The 21,858-nt window shown below is 42.6% G+C and overlaps 1 protein-coding gene across 5 annotated transcripts in view; it reads left to right on the top strand.

Annotated features, from left to right (window-relative positions):
* Nucleotides 1-15,032, top strand: part of USP34 (ubiquitin specific peptidase 34) — a 133,421-nt gene extending 118,389 nt beyond the window's left edge. For all 5 annotated transcript variants that reach the window (XM_044429321.1, XM_044429320.1, XM_044429323.1 and 2 more), the window contains 11 exons: nucleotides 320-398; nucleotides 503-629; nucleotides 755-862; nucleotides 1,474-1,578; nucleotides 2,711-2,835; nucleotides 3,254-3,377; nucleotides 5,175-5,254; nucleotides 6,450-6,590; nucleotides 8,105-8,251; nucleotides 12,405-12,564; nucleotides 13,761-15,032. In XM_044429321.1, the coding sequence (XP_044285256.1) occupies nucleotides 320-398; nucleotides 503-629; nucleotides 755-862; nucleotides 1,474-1,578; nucleotides 2,711-2,835; nucleotides 3,254-3,377; nucleotides 5,175-5,254; nucleotides 6,450-6,590; nucleotides 8,105-8,251; nucleotides 12,405-12,564; nucleotides 13,761-14,368 (1,804 nt within the window). In that variant the 3' untranslated portion in view covers nucleotides 14,369-15,032. The remainder of the gene's footprint in view (nucleotides 1-319; nucleotides 399-502; nucleotides 630-754; nucleotides 863-1,473; nucleotides 1,579-2,710; nucleotides 2,836-3,253; nucleotides 3,378-5,174; nucleotides 5,255-6,449; nucleotides 6,591-8,104; nucleotides 8,252-12,404; nucleotides 12,565-13,760) is intronic.
* Nucleotides 15,033-21,858: the final 6,826 nt, after the last annotated feature.

Here is a 21,858-nt window from a genome sequence, read left to right as displayed (position 1 = left end):
ATTTATTGGGCTTGCTTGGTGCTTATGAACAAGCCAGCTTGGAGAAATCAGTGCAGGTTCACATGACATGGCAGTCCATCCTGGGTAACAACACACGGTGGCTTGTGTTGTGTGAACCCAATTATTACCATTTATGACCTCTAAATGCTGCCTCAACCCTTTGCATGCACTTTCAGACTTGCTTGGAAAGGGGAAAGTGTGAAACATGCTGTAATCTGATACTTCTGTTTTGAAGATTGAAATGCTGAATTGATGTGCACCTTGAGGACACATTTCTGCCTTAAGGTTATTTTCTTTCCTTACCGTTTTCCCCCCCAAGTGCCTTCCGAATATTATTAGAAACTGATGAGGACCGACTTCTTGTTGTGTTTAACAGAGGATTGATCCTGATGACTGAGGTAAGAATACACAAACACACACACACACACACATTCCTTTTTGCTGGGAAAACACTTCCGAGTAAAGTAAATGCAAGTAATGTGTTAAACCACTTTTTTGTTAGTCCTTCAACACATTGCACATGATGTACCATGAAGCCACAGCCTGCCATGTGACTGGAGACCTGGTGGAACTTCTGTCCATATTCCTTTCTGTTCTCAAATCCACTCGGCCATATCTACAAAGAAAAGGTTCAAATTTTATTATTTTTTCTATTAAAAATAATATCAACCAAGTTATAATGCCACTATAAGTCAACAATTTATATTTGTTGAAAGGCAAAGTATGTTAACCTGATGGTATATTGTATTTGCAGATGTGAAACAAGCATTGATCCAGTGGCAGGAGCGAATAGAATTTGCCCATAAACTTTTAACTTTGCTAAATTCATACAGTCCTCCGGATCTTAGAAATGCTTGCATAGGTAAGGTACATTAAAATTAGTGCAGGATGTGTTAGAATAAACTTTGTGACTGGGATCTAAAGGCAGACATGATGTTTCTTCAGTCCTCTTTTTTCCTGCCACAGGAGGCCACTCTGAGAAAGGGGGTGGAGGGGGGATCCTCCTGAACAGCCTCTTAACTCAGTACAAAAAGGTGCAATCTAAAGTGCATATTACAAAAGTTCCAGTAATTGCAGCCAGTAAAGCTTCAGTAATTTGATTGATTCCGTGAAAATGCAAAAAGACATGGAATGGAAGATTGGGAGCAGAATGTAATCTCTTGAGAATCTCAGTATCTCATCCTTACGACTGCGGATTAGTTTGGAAATTTCATAGTAACATGTACATTGGTTAGGTGTAGTGCCCTTCCTGCCTGCTTGCCCTTCACTATGGGTAGCAAAACTAGAATGAATAATGATACAACATAGTAAATATTAAAGAATTAATAATACTAAATTGGAGAAATTCTGTACACTGCCTCAATTTGCAAAATTTGTTACAGGGTGCAAAACCTTATTTTTGAAGTGTGTGATTCCATTTAGCCCTACCCCTGATGAGAAAATAGAATTATGAAGCCAATTTTTACTTTGCAGATGTCCTCAAGGAACTGGTACTCTTAAGTCCTCATGATTTCCTGCACACTCTGGTTCCATTTCTGCAGCACAACCATTGCACATACCACCATAGCAACATCCCAAGTACGTATTTTCAGTCAACAAAGCCCATGGCTACTGTCTGTGTACTCTGCACTTGAGAATTTAGATGAACCTGGAGCCAAGGGGCAGCCTGGAACAGAGCTCTTCTCTTCAAAGAATCTAACCAAACGAAGTAATTTCAGGCAGCTTTTATTATGCTGGCATTACCAGTAGAGAAGTTTTGGGGCAAGAAATGGGGGACAGTATGGTCAAAAAATTAAATTAAGCAGCTGAGAGTGAGAGCGCGAACTCAAGACCGAAGTAAGGCGAGCAAGAGGAGTAGAAACCAACTAAAATGCTTTGTATGTGAAGGAGCAATGGGGAGCAGTGACAGTTGCTCGCAGAGGGGAAGTGTGGCTGCTGGTCTCACTGTCCCCCTCGAGCATGTTCGTGAAGAGCTAATAGGCTAACATCAGGCAAGTGATTAAACAGGCAATGCAGAGTTACAGTAGAATGTTGCACTGATCTGTTTGTGATGGGATTGAGGTTTGCAGTAAAGATCTGAAGATTTCAAGCAGCTTTTTGGAAGAGAGCCAACACTATGAAAAGGTGGTAGGGATGAACAGGAGGCCAGACTTTCCAGGCAAGTTAGGGACAAAGAGGCTGATGGAAGGTGCTTGCAGAGGAAAGAGCAGTCTTGAAGGAAAAGGTGTGGGTTCTCCAAAAATGCGCTTCTCTGTTCTGGAGGAGGCGGCGGCATCCGGCAGTTGGTTAACTTCCCCGCTGCCAGGAAAGGCAGGGATCACGTGACACATCTTTGCTTTAGGCTCTGCCAACTTGGGAATGCTGTGTGTGGTTCTGAACATAAGAGTTCCAGCTAAGAAAATACTTAAAGTGGTGATGTGAAAAATAATGAATTGGGAAAAGCAAGTAAATCTGATGTGATTTGCTTCTCACTGGTCTTAGGCATAGTATTTTTCTCTCCCAGTCTTAAATGAACATTCAGTATATCTCAGCACTACTGTAGCAGAACACAAGCTGCAATTATTACTGTTGTCAGGATTTATGGCAATGCCATCTACAACACCAGCCATTAATACCAGTGTTTTGATCTTGCCATTAATGGATGTGGCCTTTCACACAAGAGCTGAACTGTGCACATTTGGTAAATCCCCTTTCCCCATCTCTGTTGCAGTGTCCCTTGGTCCTTACTTCCCGTGCCGTGAAAATCTGAAATTGATAGGAGGCAAAAGTAACGTCCGCCCACCTCGCCCTGAGCTTAATATGTGCCTCTTGCCTACAATGGTTGAAGCTAACAAGGTACAGCTTTCGGAAGGGGGATGGGGAAGGACCCTTTGGGCTTCTTTTCAGCATCATTGCTGGTACTAGGAGAGACTCTAACAGAACTGTCCTGACTTGTGGGGAGGAGAGCTGTGCTGTTTAGCTCATTTGGGCCCTAACTTACTATTGTTCCTTAAAGTCTAACTAAATGTTACACATGCAACAAAATCTTGATAACCAAGTCATTCTGGTGATCAGCTTAGTACAAGAGGCTTCTTTAGGGAGCTGAGGGCATGCTGTGTTGCAAATCCCCCCCCCCCCCAATTTCTTTCTCTCATGCAGGGTTCTTAGCATCTGGTGGAGGGTGGCACGCATTGGAATGGAGAAGCAGTGGCCAGTGAATGGTGCACACAAAAAGATACATGGTGCTCACATTTAATTTCCCGTAAAATTTCAGGGGAAAGATGAAGTTTACGACCGTATGCTGCTAGATTATTTTTTCTCGTATCATCAGTTCATCCATCTCCTGTGCCGAGTTGCCATCAACTGTGAGAAGTTCACAGAAACCTTAGTGAAAATGAGTAAGTACAGAGATAAAGCTCTGAACCAGGTCTAAAGCATCCAAGATGTTGGAGAGCTATATAAAAAGAGGCGGATATACTTTTGGTGTCTAAATGTAATGCAGTTCATTTATTTAATTTTCAAGTGAATCTCAGCACATTGAAGTGGCTTTTTTCTCTGTAGTGCAAAGCTCCGATCTTCATGGCCTAGGCCTGGAGTTTTGAATCTCTTTCCTGCTAAGAAATTCATGCCAAATTCAGTTTCAAGGAATCTTGGGGGGAGGGGGGAATATATTCCAGTGGGAGGTAGAGCTGGGGCCAGATGCCAAGACTTCTGTCACATTTTGGTTTACTGGTCTTGGTGCCAGTAATTTAGCTTTTGGAGATTAATTTCAGCCTTTTAGACTGGAGTGGGGGCAGGGGGACTATCAGTCATTTGAGAGTCAGGGAGCCAAATTGGGCATGGCTATCTGGGGAACTCCAGAGGGTCAGATGATGACACCAGTCCCAAGGTTCTGCACCCTTGGCCTAGGCAGCTGTCTTTTCAGAGCAGACAAGTACGGGGCAACCAGGGCCAGCGCATAGGGCTAAAGTCCAGCTATTGGCAGGTGATTGGGACAACGCCGCTTTAGTTTTGTAGTCATTATAGTTTGGTGATTCAAGTGAGACTGAAATGCGGAACTGTACATGCTCAGAGTTTATTTTTAAAAATCAAGGTTGGCAAAACAGTTTTATTGTTTTAAGCATGCAGAATGTGCAAGCACTTGTGAAGCTTGGAGTGGCACTTGTACGGTGGGAAACAGAAGTGTTGCTGTGCACCCTTCACTCCTTAATATGCATGCATGTCTTCAGTGTGTGAGGGTATATAAGACCTTTAATAATCCAGAGTCTAAAGTTAACCAGGTGTACCACTGCTAAAAGGGGCTGCATTTTAAGGCCTGCTGAAAGTAAACAAATTTCACAGTTCTCAGCTGACATTAATTATGGGATGGCTTGGGGAAAACATTCCTCTAGCAGCTTTTACTTAATTTTTTAAAAATCTAGTCTGGCAAACCAAGCTTATTTTTGCTTCTAATTTATGTTAGTGAATATATATCTATCTTTTTATTATATTTATATCCTGCCACTTTCCCTGTCAGGAAACTCAAAGTAGCTTACATACCTCCTCCTCCGCGCAATCTTATCCTCACAATATCCACCCTGCAAGGTAGGCTGGGCTAAAAGTCTGTGACTGGCCCAAAGTCACCCAGTGAGCTCCATGGCTGAGAACCTGGGTCACCTGAGTCCCAGTCCTGTGCTGTTAATCACTACACCACACTGGCTTCCCATTTAGCCATCCTTGCATTTACATTTGTCTTCTGAACGGAGATTTACTTGCTTACTTGAATGAATTCGGTGTAAGTGCTTTATTTCCATGCTGCAAACATAGTGTGGACCTTGCTTCTCAGTAAACAGGCCTGGATGTCATTTTTACACCCCAGTCTGTGCCACTGCATGCATGATATAAATCAGGTCAAATAAATAGGGCCATATGCTGGGCAAGGGATGGCGTGGTTTCTCAGGCTTTTTTCTCTCAGAACGATACATCGCATTGCATTCTAAGTTGTTTAATCATGCCCAAAGCAAAGCCGTTGGCTGCAACTGGAGATTTTTTCTTCCATTTTACAGAAGTGCATATTGTTTTTTCATACATCTTTGATAATTTGTCACAATAGCTAGCCATCTTGTTGTATAACAGTTTTAGGGTTTTAGTTCTTTGTAGTAGCTGTACTATTCTAACATGCAGAAATTGTTTCATCTTCCCTTGTTAAATTGTAGGTGTCCTTGTTGCGTATGAAGGTTTGCCTCTTCATCTAGCATTGTTTCCAAAACTTTGGACTGAGCTTTGCCAAACTCAGGTACAATTAACTATGCTTGAAAAAACAATCCTTGTTTGGAACAAAACAAAAAACCCTTCATGCTTATCATAGCCAGTTTCAGTCATTCATCATAAAAAAATAGGACCATAGCTAGGATGCATATTTTGCATACAGGAAGTCCCAGATTCTCTTCCTGGCAACCTCAGTTAAAATGAGTAAAGTAGCAAGCAGTGGAAGAGACATGCCTCGCAGTTGGAGAGCTGTTACCAGTCAGAATGAACAGTCCTGGCTGAGATCGATAGCTTCCTATATTCTAGGGTACTGTATGGATGCTTATGTAGTCCCGTTTGTAAAAATACCTATTTGACCAATGCACTGGAGCAGCTTGTTGCTGTTAAAGCACCTCTCCTGCTGGAAAGAGGAGGCTTGGGCTCTGAGAAAGCTGTTGAGAGATTCAGATGGCCTTATCTTGAAACTTGTCAGCGAGAAAATTATCCTGCTTGCTTCTGAGTAAATGTTCAAAGACTTTTATTTCCCAGAGCCAGTACATTCACAGGAAAAGGCCAGGCATAAGTTGGAGGCCAAGAGTCACTCTAATTCAGTCTGAAAGATAAAGTACTCGTATCTGGTAGAGAAGTTTTTTCAAGAAAGGGTGTCTCCTTCTCAACTATTTGTTAATAGCTGAAGGAGTACATTGTTCTCGCATAGGTTTTCCAGACATAACAAGGTTCATGTGTATGCAGACCCTGCTTTCTTCAGAAGGATTACTGCGGTGGGTACCTGCTACTTACAAGTTTCCGCTGTGACTTGCCCTGTGGAAGGACGGTGTTTTTACACCCCCAGGGTTTGGAATGCCCTTGTCAGTTATATGCTGTTCAGTATTTTCTGGAGGGCATTTCACCATCCCTTTTTACTGAGGTGGACTACAATCTTATCAGGCTGATTTGCCAAGGGGAATATGCATAACTCCTGGGACTCCTCATCCCATGTTGGTCTTTCTTGTTAACTGTTGAGTTCAGCATTCTGATTACTCCGTTTCTCTGCTCATGGTGTATGATTTGTGAAGTTAGAGCGTGGGGAGGTTGCCTTGCTCTTCTAGTCTGATTAGAGGAGGGCAGGGTAGCCCCTCCTGCTGGTGTGGGTTGAGCCTGCCTTCTAGAGGAGAGGGGATAACCAAATGTCCTCTGGAAAACAAGGAATGTTCACAGCAAGGAACTCCCCTTTCTCATTTCAGTCTGCCATGTCAAAGAATTGCATCAAGCTCCTGTGTGAAGATCCAGTATTTGCAGAATACATTAAATGTATCCTAATGGATGAAAGGACCTTTCTTAACAACAACGTGGTGTATACCTTCTTAACACATTTCCTTCTTAAGGTATGAAAAGAAATTGAGGATTTTGGTCTGAAGTCCAGATGCAGAGCTTTCCGCAATATCGGGACCACTGCAGATCTTCACTAAGTTATATTAATTTGCCTTTAATTGCATCGAGTCACATCATGGCTCGAGGAGAGGAAGCTGGAGATTGCTAAGCAGACTCCAGGCTGGAGGTGGGGTGCATCTAATGCATTGGTGCCCACTGTGGATGTTTAACCAGTTGGCTTGCTTGAAAGAAGATGCTGCTGCTCTCACTCATCTCTCACACCCCACAAAAAATTACCCACCTGTATCCTGTTTGCTGCAGTGCTCTGCTGTGCTGAAATCATATTATTCATATCGCTGTCAATGTCAGGTCTACGCCATCCAATAGCCAAGACTGTTTGGGCAGATTACAAACATTTACCATAACCAGAATAATACAAATGGATACAATAAAAATACAGATAAGATAAAATGCAGTGTTAAATTCCAGAATGCAACATTTAAAACAATTAAACATCTAAAACAATTCTAACAAAAGCTGGACTTGTTAAAACAGTGGTCATATCACATCCAGTCCCATGAAACGCCTAACAACTGAGGGCAGTTTTAACTTGACACCAGAAGTGTGACAGTCAGGCACCTCTTCGTGGAGAGATCATTCCATAATGGGGAAGGGGGCTCAACTGAGAAGGCCCTTCTTGTTCCCTCTTTTTGGGCCTCCCTTGCAGGTGGCAGTGAGAAGGTCTCAAATGCAGAATAAATGGGGGTTGGGAGGAGCATTCCAGTAGGGGTTGTTGTCCCAAGCCATTTAGAACTTCAAAAGTTAAAACTGGAAATTTGATTCGGAAGTATACAGGCAGCCAGTGCAAGCAACCCAGAATTAGTCTCACCTGCTTGGCTCTTCTAGTTATTATTAATCTGGCTGCTGCATTCTGTACAAGCTGCAGCATCTGAACAGTTTTCAAGGGTATCCCTAGGTAAGGGAAATTGCAGTGATCTAATTTAGAGGCCACCAGAGTGTAGATCATTGAAATCAGGTTATCCCTGTCAGAGAAGGGTATAGCCTGGCCACCAGCTGAAGCTGATGGAAGGTGGTCTGTGCCACTGAATCCACCTGAGCCTCAAGCTCAGAGATGGGCTCCCGGGAAACTTCCCAGGCTGCAAATCTGCCCCTTCAAGGGGAGTGCCACCCCTTCCAGAACAGGTTGAATTCTACCCATCTAGCCAAGTAACAGCATCTTACTCTTGTGTGGCTTGAGCTTCAGATCATTCGCACAGTCACAGCCAGGCACCAGTTAGCAGATCCACAGCATCTCCTGTGGAATGAGAGTGAAAAAGAAGAATTAAGAGCTGTGTGTCATCAGCTTGGTGATGGTGGCCCATTCTGAAACTTGTGATGGTCCCACGCAGTGATTTCATGTAGAAGGTGAATAGCAGGCAGGACTGACCCCCGAGGGAATCCATGCTGGAGAATCCATGACTAAATAATATCTAATGAACAAAATTGCAAATCACGTTTATTTCTACAGGTTCAAGGGCAGGTGTTTTCGGAAGCAAATTGTGCTGGAGTAATCAATAATCTGGTTACAAATCTGATTAACCAGTATCAGAGCTTAGAATCAGATTTTGCCAGTCAGCGAATCGAAATGTTTAAAGCAAGCTCTACTTTAAATGGGGTAAGTGGTTTATTTCTCTCTGAGTGACTTATAATGTATAATATTTTTTACCTCTCTCTTCAGACAAAAACTGACCAGAACCACATATAAAGACAAGTAATAAAACAGCACCTGCCATCTGTCCTAAATAAAGGAAAAAGCACAAGGGAAGAATAAATCCAGAGGAAAGAAGGAAAAGGCATATTTAGGCAGTTCATAGTTCAAGATGACCCCCCCCCCCCCCCGCCCCAAGCAGATGGACCTTCTGGTTTGGGCTTCGCACAGTTACGTCCCGCTTGATGAGCCTCCCAGAAATTGCCTGGCTTTCGGTCCTTCCTGGAAGCAGCTGTTGTGCATCCACAAGTTGTGGACTCTGCCACGTTCTGGGGCTTTATGGGCATTTTTTCGGGAAAGGGACAGGTTATGGAGCCTTGATGAGACCCACTCCCCCAAGGCCAGTGGCTTATTGTTTTTATTTGCAGCTCTGTCAAGGAGGCAATGCTGCCTCCTGCCCCTTTACCTCCTTGCAGTGTGGTTGGCTCAGAGCAGTGAAAACAGATGTTAGCTGTTTTCTTATGCTGAACTTTCTAGTCTAGGCTAGTTATATGTCTCCAAGATTAGTAACAGAGGATCTTTTGAAACTGCCTTTCATGCCTTCTCCAGCTGAGTTATATATTTTCAGGGACTGACAGCAAGAATCATACACAGTATTCTAAGTGTAAACAGATGGATTATAATGCGGTTGTACTAGGTTTCATTTTCTGGTTTGTAAGCAGCAGTTAAACCACAGCTTCCCAGCTTGGACATAAGGAAATACGGTGGTTTTACACCAGGACAGAAGTGTTGAAACCAGGCATGCAAAGAGTGGCATAAAAAAAGGAGTATTCAGGCATAGGAAGCGACTTGGTCACATCTGGATCAAGCCAGTTACTTTGCCTGTAAGATTCCTCACATATCTCTCCTTCCCACAGTGCTGAGCAGTTAACCAGAGTGTACTGAAAATGTGTGAGTGTATTTGTGTGAGAAAAGATAATTGTATGAATTCTAGTTGACTAATCTATCGATCCTATCCACTTGATTAGAATTGGTCCAAAGCAAAAATATTTAATTTGTGTTTAGATTATATTTGCACAAATGGTAATATATATTATATTTTAGAGGCCAGACATTTACCGTATTTTTCGTTCTATAAGACACACCTGACCATAAGACGCACCTAGTTTTTAGAGGAGGAAAACAAGAAAAAAATATTCTGAATCAAATGGTTTACTAAACTATTTAATAAACTATAACAGAATACAGTAATACCGTATTTCAACCTTGTAAAGTGAACAGCAGTCAACAGTGGCATTAAAAACCATCATTACTGTCATTAACAAAAGAGGGACTTTAAAGTTCGAGTACTCTTCTAGTTTTCGTTGAACCCATAGAACTCATCATCACTAGAGTCAGAATTTATGAAGCTCTGTTGCTCACAATCACTGACATCACTTTCTTAGTCAGTAGTGGAATTATTGAAGGAATCCACAATCTATACCAGTTGCAGACAATTCAATAACAAATCTAAAAAAGCCAGTAATGTCCACGCTGCCCTACTAGTAAATAATAGAAAAAAACTTCTGACAAAAAATGAGATATTGTACGGTAAATCAAACATGCAGTGGACTAAGTAGCCTTTGAAGAATAAACTTCATACACGAAGGTAATGCTGTTCAAATATCCACTGATCCTAAAAAAAATGTGTCTGATCAACTAATAGATAACTGATCCATGGAAAGCTTCCTGATAATCACAGGCACATTCCCCATCACTTCCCCATGGGCTTCATTAAAAGACGGGTTGCCATTTGAAAACACACACCGACCTGTGATTAACAGCTCTCACCTGCGCCGGAGGAGGGGGGCGGAGCAGCATGCGCCAAGCCAGGTGGTGCCACATGGTGCAGGCGGGCCGGCAGCATCCCGGGTGTTGGGCACACACACATTCGCTCTATAAGATGCACAGACATTTCCCTTTACTTTTGAGGGGGGAAAAGTGTGTCTTGTAGAGCGAAAAATACGGTACTTTTCCATGAAAGAAAAGGTGATGCTTCCTCATCTGCAGCTTTTATAAATAGTTTCGCCTTAAAAAGGCAGTTTGCTTACCTGCAGCTGTCCTTCTTCAAGTGGTGATCTGTGCATTCACACAAATGGCCTTCTGCACCTGCACAAAGCCTGGACTGGGGGAAAAAACGTCAATAGTTCAGTGTGCCATAGAGGGTGGAAGCGCCTCCCGTTTGGTTCTCATGTACATAAGGGGAGGAGTTCCTGCCCAGTCCCTCAGTCGCCTTGGAGACTGCAGTTAGTCCCAGCCTGAAGGATCAGAGGGAAGGATGATTTGGCCCTGTCCCCCACCCAAGGAAAAAGGAGGCAGGAGGGTGGGTTGTGTAAATCCTCAGGTAGCCTCTCGAAGAACAACAGATACAGGTAAGAAACCTGCCTGTCCTCTTCGTGGTCTCTGTGCATCACACACAAGGGAGACTAGCAAGCTTCCCCAGTAGGTAGGGGAGGTGCTGTCATCATTGGAGAACTGACGAGAGGAGCGCTCTGCCGAAGGCACAGTCCTCTCTCGTGTGTATATCTAGGTGGTAATGCCTCGTGAAGGTTGATGGAGTGGACCATGTGGCAGCTCTGCAGTTGTTGTGGAGTGAGATGCCCGCCAAGGGGGCGGTTGATGTTGCCTGGGTGCGAGTGGCGTGGGCCTTCGCCTGCAAGGTGAGTTGGATACCCACCACCTCATAGGGGAGGCAGATGGTGCTGGAGACCCACTTGAAGAGCCTCTGTGATGGCATCACCCTAGATGAAGAACCAAAGTCCTGCCTTACATGGAAGGCTGTCTTGAGGTCCCGCAGCCCTTGGAGGTAGAGGGGTGCTCCGTGTCCTGTTTGGATGAGTCCGCGACCCAGGGAAAGCTCAGCCTTCAGTCAGTCTGCCAGTGTGTCTGCTTTTTAAAAGCCTGGAAGTGGGCAGAGGGGGGCATAAGGAATGACCGCTGTCTGTGGCCTGAGAATACTTCAGGTGCCATCGCAAGGGTGGGAAGGGGCAGAAAGAAGAGATGGAGACAGGAAAAGAATGGTGAGAAAGAGAATAAAAATTCTGCCCAGCTAATCAGGATGTTTTCTCGGGAGATTATTAATTTCACCCTCTTATTTCCATTTAAGTGGAACACAAAACTTTCACTAAGCATTGCTGGAGTTTGCAACTCCGTAAAATGCTGCTGGCGTCCCATATATTAGCTCCTTCTTGGTTAAAATGAACTGTTCACTGCACAGCTGCATAACAATCCACCCTAGCAATAAGTCATGGTGGGTTGTTGGTTCCGTGAACAACCCACATTGCACCTGCGAGACGAGCTGGCTCAGAGGACGATTGTGCTCCTCCTTCCTGCTTGGTCCCCCTGATGGCTTACAGCAGGGCCAAGGCATCGCTCCCCTGCCGTGATCGGCAGCCGTTTCCCATTCTCACTGTGTTTATTGCATTTTAAATATAGTGGGGATGGCAACCAGTGTTTGACAGAGGATTTTCTCAGTCCGTTTTCACAGCAAGGGGTAGCCCCTTCAAAGTAACCAAATAGAACATGGAGGTGTTGTCAGTAGCTGGCAGATGGTGTGTGTGTGTGTGTGTGTGTGAGAATTTTGAAGCGTTGGCTCGGGCGATGTCCTGGGGGGTGGGTAGCCAGTGGCAAAGTGCAGCAGGTGCTAACCTTGCATGTCGCCCCAAAGAGGCTGTAAATTAGGTTTTTGCCATTCGGTTTCTTTTAACAGCTGTCAAAAGATAAGCTGTTGAGTAAACAAAGGCAGGCATGCTCTCTTGCTTCCAAAAGGAGAGTTCTGCGATTTACACCCCCTTTAATCTTGTAAACCGTCCTGAGACGCAATAGTGAGGGATGGCATATAAATGTTTTAAATAAATAAATAATATGATCCTATGATCAAGGTCATAATGTCTGAGTACTACTAATGCCTGTGGGAAATAGTTTTTTTTTTTTATAAAGTTGTCATACTATACAAAATATTCAACTGTTCTTCTGTTGGAGAAGAAATATCGAACACACTTGTCAGTAACATTTATGTAGGGTAATTTCTGATTAAGAGCTGAAGCTTCATTAAATGGGTTTATCTGTGTTTTCTTTACAGGACCTTCGAGCCCTCACTTTGCTGCTCTCTGTGCACACCCCAAAACAGCTGAATGCTGCCCTGATTCCAACGTTGCAGGAACTGCTAAACAAATGCAGGACTTGTCAGCAACAGAGGAACTCGCTGCAGGAGCAAGAAGCCAAAGAAAGAAAAACTAAAGGTTTATTCTGTCGTCATCTTGACTTTTCCCCGTCACTGAAGCCCTGTTTCCAGGGGCCAGCTTGGCTCTTCTGGGTCACATATTCAGACTGAACTTGCTTTCTCTCTATCAATTACTTGCTCTCATTTTGCCCAGTTACTTGTGGCCCCCAAATGCTCAAACTGGGCATTTCCCGCCAATGAATAGCCAGTCCCGGGGTGCACAGCCAGCCCAGTTTACCTGGTGGGCCAGATCCCTGCTCAGAAAGCCTGATCCCTTTCCTTACTTGCTGGGCCAAGAGTGAGATGGTAGGATGCAGTATTAAATGGGCTGTCTTTGATTGCTTGGGGGAAACTTGCTATTGTTTTGGATGCTGATCAAGAAGATAAATTCTAGGCAAAATATGCTGCAGCCACCTTACTATGGTGCAGAAAAACGAAAACAGTCCTGTGCCACCTTAGAGTTTAGGGCCTTTATTATGGTGTAAGCTTTCATTTTCAGAGCCTGCTCTTTTAAATGCCTTGCAAGATGTCATCTTTAGTTGGCAGTGATACACATACACACGTAAGGGCAATTACAGAATCTTAGCAGTGGGGTTAGAGATGGAATTCATATGCAAACTATATGAACTGTGATTATTATGCTAGAGCTTAGATGTATGTAAAATAATTACAGTAACCATTTTCAAAGTAGTGTTGATAAACTGGTTAATTAACAGTTATGGTGTAGTGGGATAAATACCTATGACCTTGCTTCAAGCTGCATAGAATGTAATTCTTTGGTAGGGATTTGTTCAGAAAATATTTAGATCTTTATGGGTGTAAGAGTGAAATATCACTCCAACTTTAATTTAGGAAAACATATTTTAGCTCTAAGTATTCAAGATTTTTCAAACACTGGATCGGGTTCAGTGTTCCTTATGCCAGCGGCCCATTCTCTGAGCAAAGCATCTCTGAGGATGCTTCAGCTCCTGGAAAAGATGTGAGTGGTGACATTTAACGAGTCCCTCTTCCCCTAATAGCCCCCCAGTGTTGCTTTAGGAGGAGTGGGGAATCGGAGGAAATTGCTTCCTCCCCTCTTCCACCAGCAGAAATGCTTCACTGAATCAGTATCCAAGGAGGAGCCCTTCTGTGCATGGGAGGCAGTTCCTGGATCCAGGTGTGTGTGTAAGGGACACTTGATCTGTACATCTCACCATTCCCTGTCTGACTTTACAGATGATGAAGGAGCAACTCCAGTAAAACGGAGACGGGTCAGCAGTGACGAAGAGCACACTGTTGACAGCTGCATCAGCGATCTGAAAACTGAACCCAGGGAGGCCTTGACTCCAACAAGCACCTCAGATAACGAGACAAGAGACTCCTCAATCATCGATCCAGGTACTGAGCAGGATTTGCCTTCCCCTGAAAACAGTTCAATCAAAGAGTACCGGATGGAGGTCCCGTCTTCATTCTCCGAAGACATGATGCTAGCTACGCATTCACAGCATGTGGAGGAGCAGCCCGGCGGTGGCAGATTCGATGAGTGCAAAGACCTGAAAGAGTCGCCGAGCTCCAAGGATTCCAATGCAATTGAGGATGACGCCGAGTTCCCCTCCACGTCGATTTCTGCTGTTCTGTCTGACCTCACAGATTTGAAAAGCTGCGGAAGCCAAGTCTTGCAGGACCCTGAGACTGGCTTATCGCTCAGTTGCAGCCATTCCAGAGGACTTCTAAGTCACATGCAGCAACAGCAGGACATTTTAGACGTCCTTTGCAGGACCATTGAGTCTACGATTCATGTGGTCACAAGGATATCTGGCAAAGGAAACCAAGCTGCTTCTTGACAATAAAGGAGCACGTCTGCTTTTAAAGTCTTTTTTTTCTTTCAAAAATGCTGTTTGTATAAGTTTTGCTTATTTCTGTTTCGTGCTTCAGTTTGTCCAGTGCTTTCTGCTTGAATGGCAAGACTAAATTTATATGCTTAACTCTTGGTCAGGCAGAATTCCAGATTAAAAGAAGGAAAGATTTGGCATCTACCGTACACTTTCTTAAAGGGCAATCAGATAATGAGTATGTTTTATGTAATTCAGAGTTCACTGTAGTGGCTTTCATTTAATATGGCTGTCTGGGAGAACAGGGTCTCCTACCCTGTAGGGTGTAATTTAAACTTATGGCATTTTTACTGTGTATAATATGGTGTCCGCTGTTCCAGTTTTGTACCTTACAATAGAGGCAGAGTGCCTCCAATCGCTGTGGTTCCTATTATCAAATTACGTTTACTTGTATACTAAACAACCACAAGAAATTTGATTCTGTAAAGAATCCTCTTTAGCTGTGGCCTGACAGTATATATATATATATTTATATATATATATATGGTGCTTTATTTAACAGAATACCTGTGGAAGAAATAAAGCACACTTGATGTAAAATTAATTGTTTTATTTTTATTGACATGACCGATTGCTATTCTGTGCACTTCATTAAACTGATTGTGACGACTTTTCATTCGTTTTTATATATGTTGCCTCAGTGGTTCCTCTCATTTGCGAGCTGAAAGGGGTATTTGCACAGTTCCCAACAGCTCCCGCCTCTGGCATTCACGCTTTGATGAAGAATGCACAAGGCTATTTAATCTGCAGCACTCTGCTAAATAGGCTTGCAAATTAGCTGATTTGCGTCTCACCCTGGTGACAGTCATAGTTGATATTTTTATTTTTCTCCTGTTCTCGCTTTTACTTTTTCTATTTTAAGAAAGCTCCGGCTTTAAAATTATTTCAGTGAATGTCAAAGAAATAAATCATGCATTAAAATAAAACTATTTAGGAAATTAATAAAGGCACATGTAAATACATTTTCTTTTACAGGAAACATTTAAAAAGAGCGTGACATAGGAAAAGTCTGAAGTTGGAGATGTATACTAGACATAAAGGAATAGTAAAGCTGGAGCAGTGGCAGTATATTTGAAGATTTAAAATCCAACAGAGATTGTACCATTTTTAAAAAATGTCACAAAGCATATTCCCATTTCTTTTTTTAATAAGGATAAAAGGAGTAAAACAGAATGGAGGTGCACTATGGGAATCCTACATGAGGAGGTTCCTGTAAAGCTGAGTTAAGATGCTTTGTTTCTTACTCTTATTTGAACAATAAAAGAATTGAGGTAGGTCAAATTAATTGGAATTAAAACAAAGGGGGTAAATAATCTTCCAAATTCTTAATTTTGTAAGGCTTTTTACCAGTAATACTGGTAAGGAATTACATTTTGTGAAAGATATTTTGAAAGGGCAAGAAGCAATTAAGTGCTCTCTCGAACTAAGGGTGTGAAAAAGAAACAAGTTATTCTGATGGAAACCATGGTATTAATACTGAAGAAAGAAATCAAAATATTAAAAACACGAGAAACCATGTAAATCAAATAATCCTAAAATATGAACTGTGCTTATTTCGATATCCCAGGGATGGATGTCCAGTAGCTAGAAAAAGTCATCAAGAAAAGGTGAGTAGCTGCATAAAAGGAACAATAAGAAATAAAGCTCAAGGGATTGTTATTTTGTCAGCTGTGAATATTCTAAAGTCTAATATTATAGCTAGGTACTTAAATGGTCCTTAGGAATGAGAATCCAGAGAGAGAGAAACCACCTGACTCAAAGTGGGAACAAAGATAATAGGAATATTGAAGCATAACAAAGATCCAGCATTAGTATCATGTACAGGCCAGTATTATTACTGAATGATAACTATAGAGCTGCAATTACATAGTCATTTATCTGGGAGTAAGGCACAGGCTTCTTCAGCCTCCTTCCCTTCTGAAGCCTTTTGGCTGAACAAGAAAAAGGCCAGTCTAGAAAAGATGCAAAGTGCAAGGACGGGGAAGCAGGGGTCTCCCACATCATTCCTCCTGCCCTGCATAGGATGCTTGTAAACCTGAGTTTGGGGGGTGTGTGATCTTCAAGGGTACAGACTCAAGGATTCCATCATAAAACTGAGTAACAGATAGATAAGCATCACAAAATTAGCTTTAGTTATGTTTGAAAGGAATACAGAATTGGCCTGTTATTGGATGTGGGGAAAAGAGAGCACAGAGAATGTTTTTAACTTATGAAATGCATGGCGGGGGGGTCCAACCTAGGATATGCATTCAAATTAGGTAGCAACCATTAAAGTTGAATTAAGGCAGCATATAAGAAGCCAAAACTAAAATTCAATAAGTAATACAATGTCTGTGTTTTGCCTTTTCTTAAAAAGAGTAAAAATTAAACTACATAGTGATTTTATTATATGAAACAGTATTATAATAGGGGAGAAAACCAATATGACAAAGATACATGCCTCTGGCATTATTTGTCTTGTGTCTGAACACACTGGGATTACTTTTATCAGAAAAAGAATGGGAGGGGAGTGCATACAGGGAAGCTGGAAACTCAAATCAGTGGAGTTTGAATTAATGAAGTACATATTGGAGGCCATAAAAAGATTTGTGTTCATAGGATTCTATACTCAAAGTCAAGTGGGGAAAAGTCAATGAATTTGTTTAGGTCTCAGCTGGGTGTCTGAAATGGTTCTGAGAGATTATTTCTAGATTAGTTTAGATGATGTCAGGCTGGAAAACAAGCCTGCCAAATGCTTTTTCATCATAGTAGCTGTCCTTTGCAGTTTCGCACTCCTACCCTGTTTTTCAGTATAGAAAACCAATTTCACAGCTGCGTAGTAAGAGAGCTGTATGCACCACAAATATGTATGTGTTCGCGGGGTCCAATTCAGGCCCATGGAGCTTTACCGCTCGTAGCAGAATCCCCATCATCATCCCTGATCTCATACTGCGGTTAACATGAGGGATGCAGGTGACAGTAGACTCCTCTAGTGCTGGAAGGAGCACTTCCCAGCGTTGGGCAGCTGGTTTCAGGCAGTGCCTGAAATGGGGGTAACGGACACACAGGCAAAAGCCACAGCCATGGGTGTGCTGGGAGGAGCAGTGGCCCTTTCCAGAGCCACTTGCTCCATGGCGATCACAGCTCCTCCTGTGCAGCGGAATCCCTTTGTGCGAGTGCGGCTGGAACAATACCTACCTCGGCGCGACAGAAATCTTAAAACTGACTTTGCAGCCATCCAGCTTTAATTTTTTCATATACGAATTTAAGAATTTGAAGACTTAAAACAACTGTGTGAAAGAAACTTTAATCCACTTTATAAAAATCTTAAGAATGACATTGATTTATGGTAACAGTTGAAACTTTTCTGGCTTGGTAGAATGGCCATCAAGCTGAGGTCCCTGCTTAGATTATTTTTATTTCAATGTTTGCCAATTGAAATCACTTCTCCAATCTTTAAGAAGTGACAACACGTTATTTAATACCAGGGTAACTTACTAAAATACTTAAGTAAAAATACACTGTATATAAGGCTTTGGTTTCCTAAAAAACTTAGTGATGATCGTAGTATCAGATATCTTTTTTTCTTCTCTGAAGAAGCCATCATAGGAAATTATTTTAAAATCCCTCCTTTAAAAAATGAGGGCATGGGCCTCCTGCAGCAACATTCTTGCTGTTTCTATACTCCCACTGAACCCCATCACCAAGCAGGATTTCTTGCATCGGTTAACCTGTCCATGGCTTACCTGCATATTCCCATCAGGTTGAAGCTAGATGTACAAGACACCAAGCAATTCGGGTTGCACATCACAGAGGAACAGCAGAGTGAGATCCTGTCATTGCTGCGCATGGGATCTGCAGTGGCCACAGCAAGCCTCATGACTCTATTGCAGCTGTCAATGTTGCCAGGGCATGCAGTGGCTCACGGCTGTCTTCACAGCAGGTCTCTGCAAGAAATCCTATTCCACGATCAGGGAAGCAACCTGCCTTTAAAGAACGTTTCTCCAGTTGGTATAGTTGTAATACAGCTATGGGGGCTTCATATGCACCATTGCCAGATACTGTAAAACAGTTATAATTTACCCTGCAGATGCAGCGTTTAGAAAGATGGTTCCACAATAAGTGACAAACTAAATGTTTCTGATCCAGTTGCAAGAGTTTCAGGAAAAAAGACAAATCTTCCAGTGATTTTTGTTTTCTAAGATGCCTGTGTGAGATACAAACCTCGCTGAGACGGAATCTAAGTAAATGCAAGCAAAGTTTATTGAAGCATTTGCAAAGGCTGGCTCAGAGTCCCCAGTTGTACAAGGAACAAAGAGCAATTTCTGCATGGTATACATAGGTTTATATACATTCCTTTTCCCGATGCTCAACACTACCCCCCTCCCCCTTCACCATTGGCTGGTTACTATCAGGTGAACAGTCTGCTTGTGACACCTCTTCTTGGAATATTGGCAAAACCTCTAATTTCACCACCTTTCTGCCTCTTCTGCTTCAGCTGGGGACCTTTGCAGTTAAGTCACCTCACCCCAGTTACCTCACCCTAACGGACTAAGTCTTCTTAGTTTTCCAAGTGGTACGTGTCAATCCTTTTCTCAAAAAATGGTTCCTCTATAAAATAGCTCTGCTTAGGCCCTTTTTAAAAAGATACAATTCTTTTACCGTTTCTCATACCTAGAAGACACTTTTGTGACTAACAAAAGGAATTCCTCCTATAAAATAATGCAGTACTCTTAAGCAAGCAAGTAAAAAGCTGTTTTTATCCACTTTACTTGTAGTTTTAATCACGTATATTGCCTTGAGAGGGCTTCATCTTTAAAGGAAACTTAAATATTTATTTTACATGAGAGAGAAGCTAACCGGCACCATCCAAACCTGGTAGGAGACAGGTCTGATCTACCTCAGCTATGTTGAACTACACAGTTCAACAATAACTGGCTTGTTTTCTCCTTCCTTTGTGGGTTGTCCCCAGCCCTGAAAGGTGAACCTACTCCTCTGTTTCCAGAAATAGATGTAAGTTGCTCCTCCTTCCTTTTCCATGTAATTGCTCTTTACAAGAAGGAAACAATCAGTGGAAAATGAACCTGTCTTATATGCAATCACTTCCAGGAAACTTCTCTTCCAGGGCAGTTTTTCCGTTAAAAATTTAGCTTGTTTCATTAAAGGTGGAAGCAAATGCAGAAACATCATGTGGCACCACAAAAGCATAAAGACGAGCTGCCTATTTGAAGCATAGGAGAAAAATGACCACTGCACCCAAGTTCCAACAGGCTGGTGCTCCTGGCCGTGATGAAGCCTCGTTTGCTCCATGACTGGCAGGAGTGCAAGCTGCTTTTTCCAGGGGTGGGAGAGGGACAGCTGTCACTTGTAGGGAACCCTCCCCCACCCACACACCACGGTTAGAAGGCAGGGCCTCCACAAAAGAGGCAAAACATTTGTATGGAGTGCTATATTTAAAATTAGAAAATGGTTGCATGCAACTAAAAACTGGAATGCATATGAAGTTTCACAGAGGCCACCCTAGACAGTGCTGCAAACTCTTAAATGTACTTAATTATAAGCCATCTGTGCAGCCTCCATATCAGAGTATGGAGGGTGTGTGTATCAGCACACCCTCTGGGTATATATAGCAACACAACAGTTTTATTAATGCATCATTTATTTCAATGCAACAAGAATCCCAGATGAAACTGATAAAAGACAGAAGACAATGTACACATAAAGTACCATTACTAATTGAACAGGTCTTTCTGCTATATGAGATGCGTACATAAAGATTAATTTTAATATGATTCATTTTGGCATGTAATAAACAGCACTTCTATTTCCATTATTATTGTGATGAATTCCAGATTAATTTTTAACACACAGGACCATGAGGGTTGGCTTTTGCTTAGGTATGAAAAATTCTAGTAAAATGTAAACATGCAGTTTGGACTCTTTTGCTGAGTAACATTAAATACTTGGTAAAAACATTTCTTACAAACGTTTCTTAAAAGGGGGCTCTCATTTTCAGCCTTGTCCACAACTTCTTACTGTGGCAGCACAAGCTATTATAAAGCCAGAGCTCTGTGACATCACATAAGGTTTGTGCTTGTGCTCTCAGACTGAGAGCAAGTTTCTCACAAACCAGTCCGAATCACCCAAGTCACAATCCAGTCCTGACATTATGTGAAACCACAGTGAAAATTGTGCACAAAATGGTATTGCACGCCCAAATCAGAGCACCGAGCCACATCACTCTACGGTCTCAGGTAGAGGATCTTGCTAGACCTATTCCTGGGGTCTGAATTGGAAAATGTATACATGCTTATAAGGACACGCATTTGGCAATTTGTGCAGGCTCCACGAGTCCGAGATTTAACAATGCAGGGAGCAAAAACTGAAGATGACAGCCTGCACAGCATCCACAGTCACATACAGATTATGAAACACAGAAGATGCTTCAGCTTCAGCAGCTCCACTTCTGCAGTATATTTCAGCTTTTGATATCCGACATTGCAAACCTTGTTCAAAGTTCCAACTAGCTCTTCCATGGTAGGCAGCCCCAAGCCTTGCTTGAATGCTGTTTTTGGTGGGTGCTTTCACCGCTTTCTTTGAAGAGCTCTCGGAGAGATGTGGCAAAAGAAGTGGTGGGAAGGGAGGGGAGACACCATCACAGATCGGAAGAGAAGTCCACACATAACTGGTGCTATTTCAAAAGGAACTGCACCATCCTCCTTTCAGTCCACTGCCTTAATTGCCAAGTTCAGTAGGCAAGCTTGAGCATCTGGATCATTCATTTTGAAGGCAATTCAGCTGCTTTTGCAATACACCCTTTAAAAAGTGGGGGAAGGGGGTTGTAGGAGAGAAATACCTGAGTGGAAGCGTGTTATCACTCATTAGTTTCTTTCCAAGTATGATCCATGAGTAGAAATTTGAAATGTTCAGCTTTTGCATACATTTCCTGCCTGCATCGTGCCTTCCCCCATTTCTAATGAAAAGGACGGATTTACTTCCTACAAGATTTCTTTTTACCAAACAAGAGATACATACGCATAAAAAGCCCAATGTGCCTAGACACAGGCGAGTTATCTTCTCAGCTCCACACAGCCTGGTTCTAAATGCATCACACTCACAATTGCAGCAAACTCTACATTCAGTAATATTAGTGATGCTTCCGTATCTGGCATCCAAAACGCCACCCAATCAGCTAGGGCCACAGAACACAAGCAAACAGCCTACAGGCAGTCTTCTTGCAAAGCACACATCTCCCTCAACTGTATTTTGACCAGTCTCCTCATTCTGTTTCAGACCCAGGTCTTCAGACGTGCTTCCAACCAAATCTATCATGTTTCAGTGGCTGCATTGAGTTCTTTGGGCTTGATGTACTTTTGGCCTTGCCCTTCCCACCTGCATTTGACTCATGTTCAATGCAGGAGGCAGCTGCAGGGTTATTTGTACTCACAGAAAGTTGTGGAGGG

This window comes from Varanus komodoensis, unplaced genomic scaffold (genome assembly GCF_004798865.1).
Source record: "Varanus komodoensis strain SLA01 unplaced genomic scaffold, ASM479886v1 scaffold2, whole genome shotgun sequence".
NCBI classification, from domain to species: Eukaryota; Metazoa; Chordata; class Lepidosauria; order Squamata; family Varanidae; genus Varanus; species Varanus komodoensis.
The sequence above is the reverse complement of the archived record's forward strand: the minus strand, read 5'-3'. Positions and strand labels throughout refer to the sequence as shown.